We start from the raw sequence: 12,797 nt of genomic DNA on the forward strand, positions 1-12,797 counted from the left end.
GATACGCTGTGCTGAGCTCTAGCTGGCGTTGTCATTGGACAACGTCACTGTGACATCCACCTTCCTGATTCGCTGGCGTTGGTCATGTGACGCGACTGCTGAAAAACGGCGTGGACTTCCGCCTTGTATCACCTTTCATTAAAGAGTATAAAAGTATGAAAATACTGCAAATACTGATGCAAATACTGCCCATTGTGTAGTTATGATTGTCTTTAGGCTTGCCATCCTTCCACTTGCAAGTGGTAAGTGACTTGCGCATGCCCGATATGCACTGGGATCACACACACAGCAGCTCAGTCCCGAATCACTGCTCGTGCGCTTCAGTCGCGCGCTCTGTGAGCTGCGCAGGGCCGGAGTGCGCACCCTCCAGAGGGCACTCGCTGTTCAGGGCGGAGTGATTTGGAGCGCAGGATGCCTGCGGAGCCGAGCCGCTGAGGAGAAATTTACACATTACATTTCAACTTACGTGCCGTCTAATTAGTCATGTGATTAGCGTATCCGTGTATTGGCGTTGCTGTGTGCACGTGAATCGTGTATTGGCGTTGCTGTGTGCACCCTAATCGTTTTTAAAAACGTTAATCTGATGATCCGCTGATACGGTCTAATGTAAACCCCACCTTAGTGTTAAGAAGCTTTTGGGAAACCCAAAAGTTATGTAGAGTTGACATACAAGGGTACTTATGGTTTAGTGAGTTAACTAGGTTTGATCGATTACTTGGGATTTCACTTGCTAGCTGGGTTCGATTGAGTACTGAAGATAGGGGGTTGACTGGTGCATGATGGTGCAATACTGTGTATTATGGTGCACGACTGCAAAACCAGTGCGATGAGGAAAAAAATTGACCTCTTTGCCAGGTTTTCTTGGTTAACTTTGGTTAGACTGGCTAGCTTGATTGTTTGGCTAGGTTTGAGTGAATAACTTGGACTCTGACTGGTTAAATTGGGTGTTTTAATGGATTGATAATCATCAGGGTTTGACTGACTTGGGTATCTATACTTCAGTATAGAGGATGTGCAGTCACGTGACCCGCACGTGTGTACTCCGCCCACTCCGGCATATTGGACGGCATCAGGATTGTTTACCTTGCGCGAGCATAATGGATCCAGGGAGTAATCCCCAAGAAAATTCGGAAAATACCCCATCTACATCGCGCGATTACTTGTCTAAGTTTGTTCAGCATCTTGAAGGTGACGTGAGGCAGCATTACGTGGAAAAGTGTTCCAGGTTGGGGATTGCAGATCTGTACAACTTGCCGCAATCCTTGTTCAGGGAAATTCGGAGCTGTGGTGCCGGCGATTTGCCCGATCTGGCCTACCACGACATTTACAATTTTCTCATTAATCGTGAATCGTGTTACACTGGCAAAGCCCTCAAAGCTTACAAGAGCCTGGAAGCTTATAAATATTTTGTTGCGGGATGGGTATCTCAACTATACCTCTGGAAGTTCCCGAAGAAGAATGTCTACTTGATAACCTCACGGGTAAGTGGCATTAAGACGTTTATCATAGAGACTATGCAGGACGTTTTATCTTAAGCATGTTCGAAATTTAAACTCTGTTCCAGATAATGACAGGGTTGTAAATATGTATGTTTTTGTCTGAAAAACAGGAAATCAGAAAGCTGCGCACGTTTGCGCAGCTTCCGCGAAAACATGGGCAGCTTTCTGATTTACTGTTTTCTTCTCATACTTCCTATGTTTCATGGACTGTAAGGCATTTGCTTATTTAGTAATTTTAATACAGAATTTACTCTGATGAAATTATTCAGACACTCCAACGCCCTCCCTAAAAAAAAAAAAAAATTGGGTCTGCGCGATTCAGCCGTGAAAAAGGCGCATCCGCCGTTTGCATCCCTGTTTAAACTCATAGGTTAACCGACTTTAACCGGCTAATGAGGCTCGGTGGTCGGTCAAGATTTTTTTTTAGTTTTCGCCATCCCTACTATGGATTGGCCTTTCAAAGGCATATATGAGCCAAAAAGATAAAACATTGTCATAGACTAGGCCAGGGTAGTAGGGCTAGGCATAGCCATTTTAAACGTTAGAGACTGTCTAGTTTCTAAGTATGCAGCGATCATTCAATCCGAAAATCAACTTAACAGATGTACTAGGAGTATTGAATTAGAAGATTACACCAAATGCTGAACAAGATATAACCATTCGAAAGATCTACTCCCACACACTTGATAATTAGAACGGGTTCGTCTAAGTTCTATGCGCGGCCTTGCCGTCCAAAATGGTGGATAATGAATATCACGTGACCTCGTGACGTCACGTGCATGCTCTCTATAAGGATAGTGAGGGGGGAAAAAATTACCTGCATGGAATCTTGTCATGACTAGGTTTGAGAACTCAACCAGCCGATTTTGATAGATCATTTGTGTTTGGTTGGTTAGCTGGTTTGTTATTTGACTTGTCATAAGTTGGAGTTTAATTAACTAGCTGCAGTTTGATTGATAGGTGGACTATAGCAATTTTGTGAATCAATCAACAATGTTTGTCTCATCTTTTATTCCAAAGATGAGACAAACACAGTTGTGATTGATTACCAGGTTTTGATTGAATACTTCAGTTGTGTCCAGTTTACAAGGTTTGACTGGTTTTCTTTAGCTGGATAGACTATCTGGAGTTTGCAGTTGCATGAGGTTTGTTTGATTAGATGTAGTCTGATTGGTTAGGTGGGCAGAGAGTGGCAAGTTTGTTTTGATCAACCTTTTTGGATAAAAATGTTTGACTTAATACTTGTGGATATTTGTGGAAGGGGAAGCCATGGCCTAATGGTTAGAGAAGCAGCTTTAGGACCAAAAGGTCACAGGTTTGATTCCCTGGGCCAGCAGGAATGGCTGAAGTGCCCTTGAGCAAGGCACCTAACCCCCAATTGCTCCCCAGGCTACTTTGGGTACATTGTACATCACCCTGGATAAGAGCATCTGCTAAATGCCATTAATGTAATGTAACATTTTGTCTATGAAACCCACCCAAGCAACATCATATGAAAGAATTGGTGAAGCAAGGAAAATAATGCATGACATTATTTTGAAGAAGCCTGCAATGATTAAAGACACCTTGCACTATCGTACCTCTTGACAGTAGGACAGGATCTTGCTAGGCTGGGTGAAACAGCCCTGACGGCCCTGTGGGTCCGGCTCCCATTGACCTGTTGCAGTGTTCAAGTGCAGAAGCTGACGACCACAAAACATTGCAATCTGAGGCTCCACCACAAGGGGGCCTCCCACTGGTCCATTCACCTCGGTCATAGCCAGACCCTGACAAAGAGAGACAGACATCGATACAATTATCATTATGAGGGTCTGGATGTGAAGTGATTGCTTACAGATAAGACTCCGTTTCAGTAGAGATGTTTCATCTAAATCAGACTCGCATGCATATAATCAAATTTTGCCAATCCTGTCATTCTTATGACAAATACTATATAAATTAGCAATCAAATGAAAGCAGGGTGAATTAAAGAGAGAGACAGACATGAAGAAAGAGTGCAATCCAAATAGTAATACAGGATATAATTAACTGAGGACATCCTTTAAAACCTGTATGATAGACCAACAAATATTCACAAATCACTTGAGAACAAGGGAATACCTTAACCTCCTAAGGCCCAAGCTGGTTTTTTACATGCATTTTTTATTTCTCTTTGCTATTTGGGCTTATTAGAACCTGATTAGAATAAAAACTAAGCATCATCTTTTGATAAGATGTACTTTTGGAGAAAAAGTATGTCCACATATGTGGATTCTTGTTCCGAATTTCCATAAAGTGCTGTCCACGCATGTGACCGCTAAGCCCTAGGAGGTTAAAAGTCCAAACAAGTGTTAATCTAGTGGTTTTTATTTCTGGTCTTAGTGTACCCCTTCGCTGTTTTCACTCCTTGAATACACCCAAGTCAACATGAATTCCAGGGGGTATTTAAGGACGAAGGTTGGGAACCGTGCTAATTACTCAGCTAGGCTTCTTTAATTTGGTCAATTTCCTCTTGTTCTATTTTCATTCCTTAATCACTGCCTGTTTCCTCCTGTTATCTCTGATCCACACACACACATACACACCCTTCTCCCAAGATACAGCTTACATCTTCAAAGAGTTCTTGCAGAATGGACTGATTATCAAGCTGACGTAATTTACCAAAATATCCAAAATGGTTTTATAGTGGCTGTAAAAGACTGAAGAATTGGCCAAGGAACTAGTAATCATATAGTACTGACAGTAATGCATACAGCTACAGTGTTTTCATTTAATTCTGGTTCTTATCCTAAAAAAAAAAAAAAATTGTACTCCTCAGTGGTTCCTATCCAAATGTCATCCTTCGATAGAGTTCCTTGTTCTATTTATCCCTTCTCCCTACTACAACCCCCATTTCTCCCCATTTTTTTCCCCATTCCCTTTTTAAGTTCCTTCTCCCTCTCGGACTCTACCCTCATCTTGGCTGGAGGATGTTGGTATTGATCTGAGATGTGCTTCTTGTTCCTCAGTGAGGGCCCATGAGACCATCATACAACTGGAGTGAGCAGTAATCCAGAGCAGTCAAGTGTTAATCAACAAATTAGGCCACTTAGGTACTTCAACATTGCAGAAGTGATCAGAGAAAAAGGAGGAGTGGAAACCAAAGATGTGTGGGTGATTGATTAGCTGAGCCTGATTGATTTGTTCGGTCTGACTGGTTTGCTGGGTTTTACTTGTGACAGGATACTTGGTGAACTGCTTTTCTGGGGCCGACTGGGCAGCTGGGTTCAGCTGTGTTTTAAGTGGAGTGATGAGCTGGATTCGAACTGTTATTTGAATTTGATTAGGAAGTTGTGGTTCAATGGTTGGTCTTTATTGGTTGAGTGTGTCTACTTGATTTTGTGGGTTTGGTAGGTTATGTTTGTTTGGTTAGATGGTTTTACATGGTTATCTGGTATTGATTGGTTAGAAGGGTGTACCTTGGTTAGTTGGATTTGGCAGGGTTTATGTGGTTAGTTGGATTTGACAGGTTGTCTAGTTTTGACTAATATATTGAAAATCAGCTGTTTATCTGGGCTTGGCTGTCTATCTGGGGTTGACTGGTTAGTTGGATTTGCGGGTTGTCTAGGGTTGTTGGGTTAGTTGGTTTGGCAGGTTATCCAGGTTAGTTGGTTAGTTGGATTCCTGGGTTGTCTAGGGCTGTTGGGTTAGGTGGTTTGGCAGGTTATCTGGGGTTGATTTGGTTAGTTGGATATGTGGGTTAGGTGGTTTGGCAGGTTATCTGGATTTGGCATGTTATCTGGAGTTGATTTGGTTAGTTGGATTTGTGGGTTAGGTGGTTTGGCAGGTTATCTGGGGTTGTTTGGTTAGTTGAATTTGTGGGTTATCTAGGGTTGTTGGATTGGCAGGTTATCTGGGGTTGACTGATTAGTTGGATTTGGCAGGTTATCTGGAGTTGATTGGTTCATGGGATTTGTGGGTCGTCTAGGGTTCTTGGGTTGATTGGTTAGTTGGATTTAGCAGGTTATCTTGGGTTGACTGATTAGTTGGATCTGGCAGGTTATCTGGGGTTGATTGGTTAGTGGGATTTGGCAGGTTATCTGAATTTAGCATGTTATCTGGGGTTGATTGGTTAGTTGGATTTGGCTCTTTAAATGCATTTTTCTAATGTTTCCCTCAAAATAGAAGTCACACTGTTCAGTGAGTTTAGTGCAATCCTTACCTGCAAACAACAAGCTACCGTAAGAACATGATAGTGGCAACCCACAACTCTTTAATCTTTAATGCTAGGCAGAGGACTGATAGAGAAGACGCATCTCATTCAAGCCACCAATCAGAAAGTAGTTGCTTCCAGGGGAAAAGAGATGACAGAAATGGATGAATGAGAAAGTGATCAAAGGGAAAGTCTTCTCTCTGTCGGCCTGGGTGAAAATATTTGAAGTTCTAATTAAAATTCATGAGAAAAAAATAAATATATAAAGCAAAGGGTGTAAATATATAGTAAAGCAGATGAGGCCCGTAGGAGAAAACACATTAGTAGGGAGCTAAGAATAAGGGACAAAAGCACCATTAGGCCCGCTAGATTAAACATGGATAGGGAACGATTGCATCTCCATGAAATTATCATAAATGTGTGTTTGTGAGAAATAGTGTGTGTATACAAGAGTAAGCATCTCAATAAAATAAGAGAAATCTGTACAGTTCAGATCAAAAACTGACAGCTAAAACCCCACAAATCTCCTTAAGGACGATTCTTTCCTGAACTGCCGAGTCAGTATTTGTATTGGATCGCTTCCCATGATGCAGTGCTGTCTGAAGGAAGGAACAAAAAGATCCAGCTAAGAATTCTCTAAAGGTATTAAGCTCATTTTCTATCTGTAAATTAAAGGCACGTCCTAACATAGCTCTTTACGCTCTACTCAACAGAGCTCATGTAAAACACAGCCTGATTATTAGAGCTGAATCATAACTGACCACTGATACACTCAGAGCAAAGTGAATTACAGCCGCAAAGGTCAGCTAGAGAAGGCTTTCACTTATATACATTTATATACAATATATAGGTGTTCATGTTTTTTTTTTTAATTTAGGCTGCTTTCTAACCTCGCCTTAGTTTTCTGCTGGCAAACGATGTGCACAGAGCTCAGCCGAGTCAAGAGACTCGTGTTTAAGTTCCATGAGTGACTTGTAGCTCAGGTGATGAGACAGGGATTGATGTGGATGATGAGGATAAGCAAAGCGAGAACTCATTTCCCATTCTTTAAAATTTGGCAGGAAATATCGTTTCCATGAGTAGACTATGTTATAAATGTAAAGGTAGGCGGGGCTTTGTTCAGTTTTGTCGAGGAAAAAGATTTTCTCTTTTGTGGGCAAGATGTTAAAATGCTGAAACTTTGCTGAAAGTCAAGATAGATGCAAAAGAAAAACAAATTTCAGTCCAGGACACCCTGTTTTTATTTTTCGATAACTATAGTTTACTGTATAGTCGAGAATATTAAGGGTTTTCCCCAAGTTATATAATAAAGCATGAATAAACACCATCATTTGAAACAAATTAAATGAACTATACATCTATTAACGATAAAAATACACATAGTCCTATTACTATAAATATCAATGGCATTATTACAACATTGTTCTAATGCAAATGACAAACAATTATGAGCAAAGCTAGCCTAGTAAACTAGACCCACCCGCCTAGCGGCCAAAAATATTTTTGCCTAGCGAGTGGGTCTAGCCTCGCGCCATATAAACAAAAACACCCCGGGCATCAAATCGTGCCCGCCAATCACAACGCAAGGTTTTTGTTTGGATTCTTTGGGCGGGCTTTTGCAGGAGTGACGACAAAGCTGCGCGACGCTGGAGAAAGCGCAACAGGAAAGATGGCTACCGCTAGTGAACAGCGCACGTTTGACTCCGCTTTGGAATCAGTTTTAGAAGAATTAGACTTGGAGTTTTCGTTGAAACATGAGCAGGAAGAGGCTCTCCGCTCATTCCTTTTCAAGAAGGACGTTTTCGCTGTTTTGCCGACCGGCTATGGCAAAAGTCTGATCTACCAGCTGGCTCCGCTCGTAGCCAAAAGGATGGGGCTAGTTTGTGCAGTACGAAGAATTAATAAACAGCTCTGAAACATTACTTTTTGATTGTTTCTTATTTTCCCGTTATTTTAAATTTAAGGGAAATTATTTCACCAAACACCACTAAATAAAAACTCTCAAAAACAGTTTAAGCAAACCCTTGAAAAACACTTGGAAAAAATGTGTATGTGGTACAGACTCCAAACTTGTGGTCATTATCTCCAAACTTGTTAATATCTAGAACCTGTTTATTAATTAATGCACATTTTGAAAAATTATTTAATTTCAAGGCCTCCCCCACTGCTTTCTGTCGCTCTGACTACGTCAGTCACTGTTGCGCTGATTGGTCAGAGCGTTGGCCTATATGCACAGAGACGGTTTGAAAGACAGCGGTTTGTTCCTCCTACCCGCTTCGGAAATGTCTACGGATCGAGGCCAGACTAAATATTCACATTTAGTCTGGCTTGCCAGGCTAGAGCAAAGCCATAATTATTTATAAATACAAGCTTCATAGAAGGTTGTTTTTTTTTTTGTTTGTTTTTTTAATATACACTCATCGGCCACTTTATTAGGACCATCCACCCACCTGCTGTTTTATGCAGTTATCCAAATCAGCCGATCCCTTGACAGCAGCACAATGCACAAAAATCATGCAGATACAGATCAAGAGCTTCAGTTAATTCATGTTCACGTCACACATCAGAACGGGAAAAAACTGTGATCTCAAAGTGTGACTTTCTTTCACTGTGGCATGGGTGTTGGTTTGAGCCAGATGGACTGGTTTGAGTATTTCAGAAACGGCTGATCTGTTGGAGTTTTCACACACAACAGTCTCTAGAGTTTACACAGAGTGAATGGCGCGAAAAACAAAAAACACTGAGTGAGCGACAGTTCTGTGGGTGGAAACAAACGTCTTATTGATGAGAGGTCAGAGGAACATGGCCAGATTGGTTCGAGCTGCCAGGAAGGATATAACAACTCTTTATAACCGTGGTGAGCAGAAAAGCATCTCAGCATGCAATAGCAGAACACCACATTGGATTCCAACTCCTGCAGCCAAGAACAGGGATCTTAGAACCAAGAACAAGTTCCTATTAAAGTGGCTGATGAGTGTATATAAAATGCATACCACACTGAAATCTGGATCACCAGTCAAAGCCCGTTTTGAAGAAAAGGCAAACACCCCAGGTTCTCTCACACACAAAAAATTTGTGCACTGTGTCAATGGCCTTAATATGTTAATAACCCCAAGGCCTTGAATGCATAAGGATTGGTTTGTTTTGGATAATGTGCTTCTGTGATCTCTGGAGAGCCAAGATAACGGCATGCTACTCTGGCTAATCAAGCATATCTGGTTGCTCAGCTAATGGCTAAATGGATGGCTTCTTTTTTCCCCCTGCTTTTCTTTTCTTTTCCTTTTTTTAATGCAGAAGGAAAGTCAATGCCACACAACTGACTTCCGGATATCTGAGACTACAACTTGCTCCTCGCTCTCTCCCCCTCTCGCACACACTGAGTGCTAGAATACTTAGACCTACTGTTTTATGACAGCATTCCTGTTATTGATCACCACATCAGGAGCCCTGGGGTCTGCCTTAATGATCACATGCACGAGTAAACACATGCACACACATCCTGTTTCAAATCAAGACTCCGATTACATCAGTCAAGGACAAATACGTGGTCCTGTGATACATAGTACATCATCCTTTTTACTTTTATTCCACAGATCTGTTAAATGCTTGATTCTCATCATCATCATCATCATGTTCCCCTAGTGGAGTATCGTACTCCTCAGGGTGCTCCTGTCAGGACTCGGCCCAACAGTTGCTGGAAGTCTGTCTTCATCTCATTATCTCTAGCCGCTTTATCCTGTTCTACAGGGTCGCAGGCAAGCTGGAGTCTATCCCAGCTGACTACGGGCGAAAGGCGGGGTACACCCTGGACAAGTCGCCAGGTCATCACAGGGCTGACACATAGACACAGACAACCATTCACACTCACATTCACACCTACGGTCAATTTAGAGTCACCAGTTAACCTAACCTGCATGTCTTTGGACTGCATTCCAAACGAGCTATCTCCAAGGGAATTCTGAAGGAAAACTCGAGTGATGGGAGAGAATTGAACAAGAAGACCGAGTTATCTATATCCCCCGCCCTATATACCAACTATATACGGTACCAAGTTTCAAGATATTATTTGTCACATTTTTCAAGTTCTGCTGCAGGAAACCAACCCTACCTCTTTACACTGACCTCAGCAGCCCATGGCCCACCAGACCTTTGGTGCAGGTGAGCTAAAAATTCTAATTTCTCACATTTTTCTTAGCATCAAAAGGCACAAATACATTACTTAATCAACACGTATACCAACTTTCAAGACCATACCACTCATAGTTTTCAAGTTCTGCTCCAGAAACAAAACCTGCCCCTAAGACTAACCTGAGAGACTAAGTCTGAAATTGTTTGTTTCCATGAAAACATCTCATCTCATTATCTCTAGCCGCTTTATCCTGTTCTACAGGGTCGCAGGCAAGCTGGAGTCTATCCCAGCTGACTACGGGCGAAAGGCGGGGTACACCCTGGACAAGTCGCCAGGTCATCACAGGGCTGACACATAGACACAGACAACCATTCACACTCACATTCACACCTACGGTCAATTTAGAGTCACCAGTTAACCTAACCTGCATATCTTTGGACTGTGGGGGAAACCGGAGCACCCGGAGGAAACCCACGCGGACACGGGGAGAACATGCAAACTACGCACAGAAAGGCCCTCGCCGGCCCCGGGACTCGAACCCGGACCTTCTTGCTGTGAGGCGACAGCGCTAACCACTACACCACCGTGCCGCCGGGAAGTCTGTCTTATCCATCATTATTCTAATTTGTTGTGCGTCATCCCAGACGATTCTCAAACTTCGTCCATCTAGAAGATCGCGTTTCAAACAGAAGTTGTTTTTGGAGTTCACTATTGTCTATTCGGCAAATGTGTGCCAGGTACTTTAGTTGCTATTCAAAATAGGATAGCTTTATGGGCTGGGTTTTAGTTTTCTCTCACAAGTCCACATTAGACAGTTTAAAGCTCCAATCCAATTCCCCATCGAGACCATCGTATTCTGGATTGTTACATTTAGGGGACCTTTTCCTTTTGTAGCCTCCCTTTATCATCTGGCATAAGAAGCCATGCTGGACTACTTCGATCTTTTGGATTTCATTGGCAGATAGCTGCCACGTCTGTACACTATACAAAAGACGGGATCGGACACAGGTCGTAAGAAACTTCACCCTTTCTGGTAAACAAACGTGGTGGTCCGTGAGTACGTTTTAATTTGTTAATTTGCCAAGAAGGTGCATTTCTTCTTCTTTGGAGTGGGTAATCATGTAACCGAGGTATTTAAAGCTTCACACATTCTTGATCTTGTTCCCATTGATGCAACTGATTCTCTGACTTTTGACGTTTTTGTCCACATTGAATGCCATCGTTTCTGTTTCCACATATGACATTTTCAACCCAAAACAAGCATAGGTGTTGTCATAAATCTGGAGAATGTTTTGCAGTTCCTCTATGGATTCCACAAAAATGGTGATCGTTCACATACAGGAGCTCAATTATCTCCCGCCCAAACGAAGTTTGGCAGGGGATATAGAAACAGGGTCCGTTTGGTTGGTCACGTTTTTGTTTCCGGGCCATATTTTTAAAACTACTCAAGATATCTTTATGAAAAACTTTGTATACATATCAAGCAACATGTGAACTGGTGTTGCTATTTTGGATTTTTGGAGGAGAGAGAGAAAAAAAAAAGTATTTCAAATTTTTACATAAAAAATAGATTTTGACTTAGTTTCTAAGAGCAAATGTTGGTTTCCGGAGCATATATCCAAAACTATTCATGATACGGATTTGAAACTTGGTATAGATGTTAACAAGGTGATGTAGCTGTGCCTTTTCATACTAAGAAATTTGAGAAATTTTAATTTTTCATGTTTCCATGGACGGCACGGTGGTGTAGTGGTTAGCGCTGTCGCCTCACAGCAAGAAGGTCCGGGTTCGAGCCCCGTGGCCGGCGAGGGCCTTTCTGTGCGTAGTTTGCATGTTCTCCCCGTGGGTTTCCTCCGGGTGCTCCGGTTTCCCCCACAGTCCAAACACATGCAGGTTAGGTTAACTGGTGACTCTAAATTGACCGTAGGTGTGAATGTGAGTGTGAATGGTTGTCTGTGTCTGTCAGCCCTGTGATGACCTGGCGACTTGTCCAGGGTGTACCCCGCCTTTCGCCCATAGTCAGCTGGGATAGGCTCCAGCTTGCCTGCGACCCTGTAGAAGGATAAAGCGGCTAGAGATAATGAGATGAGATGTTTTCATGGAAACAAACAATTTCAGACTTAGTCTCTCAGGTTAGTCTTAGGGGCAGGTTTTGTTTCTGGAGCAGAACTTGAAAACTATGAGTGGTATGGTCTTGAAAGTTGGTATACGTGTTGATTAAGTAATGTATTTGTGCCTTTTGATACTAAGAAAAATGTGAGAAATTAGAATTTTTAGCTCACCTGGACCAAAGGTCTGGTGGGCCATGGGCTGCTGAGGTCAGTGTAAAGAGGTAGGGTTGGTTTCCTGCAGCAGAACTTGAAAAATGTGACAAATAATATCTTGAAACTTGGTATATAGTTGGTATATAGGGCGGGGGATATAGATAACTCGGTCTTCTTGTTCAATTCTCTCCCATCACTCAAGTTTTCCTTCAGAATTCCCTTGGAGATAGCTCGTTTGGAATGCAGTACTCTATCTTGAAGCCCATTTCTGGATATACCTTATTAATTTCATGACGGGCTATCCTGACAACAAAGTCCATATAGATATTGAAAAGGATTGGAGACTCCAGGGAGCCTTGTCGGCATCCGACTAAAGTATTGAAAAGTCGGGTTGCGCCTTTAACACATGCTTTTGTGCCAGTATATAGAGCATAGAGGATTGTTACTATCTTGGGACATTTCAGTCAGATTTCAAGACACTTCATCAGGGCTTTGCGTGGTATCCAGTCGTACGCAGCCTTCAGGTCAACGACGGTAATAAAAGCGGAGTTCCAGATTTTCTTGAGTTTTCAAATACGTGGTGTAATATGAAGATGGCACTCCGATTGGTAGGAAGGTGTTCTGGCTGCAAAGTTAATATTAATGTACTCCATCAACTTCGGGATACCGTTCCAGTTTCATATTTTCAAGATGCATGTTTCTGTCTTATTAACTTCAAGACGAGGAATGAAATG

General features: G+C 42.2%; 1 protein-coding gene across 4 annotated transcripts in view; it reads right to left on the reverse strand.

Moving 5' to 3' along the window:
* Positions 1-12,797, reverse strand: part of aplp1 (amyloid beta (A4) precursor-like protein 1) — a 146,891-nt gene that overhangs the window by 52,309 nt on the left and 81,785 nt on the right. For all 4 annotated transcript variants that reach the window (XM_060897680.1, XM_060897681.1, XM_060897679.1 and 1 more), the window contains exon 2: positions 3,080-3,265. In XM_060897680.1, the coding sequence (XP_060753663.1) occupies positions 3,080-3,265 (186 nt within the window). The remainder of the gene's footprint in view (positions 1-3,079; positions 3,266-12,797) is intronic.

This window comes from Neoarius graeffei, chromosome 17 (genome assembly GCF_027579695.1).
Source record: "Neoarius graeffei isolate fNeoGra1 chromosome 17, fNeoGra1.pri, whole genome shotgun sequence".
NCBI lineage: Eukaryota > Metazoa > Chordata > Actinopteri > Siluriformes > Ariidae > Neoarius > Neoarius graeffei.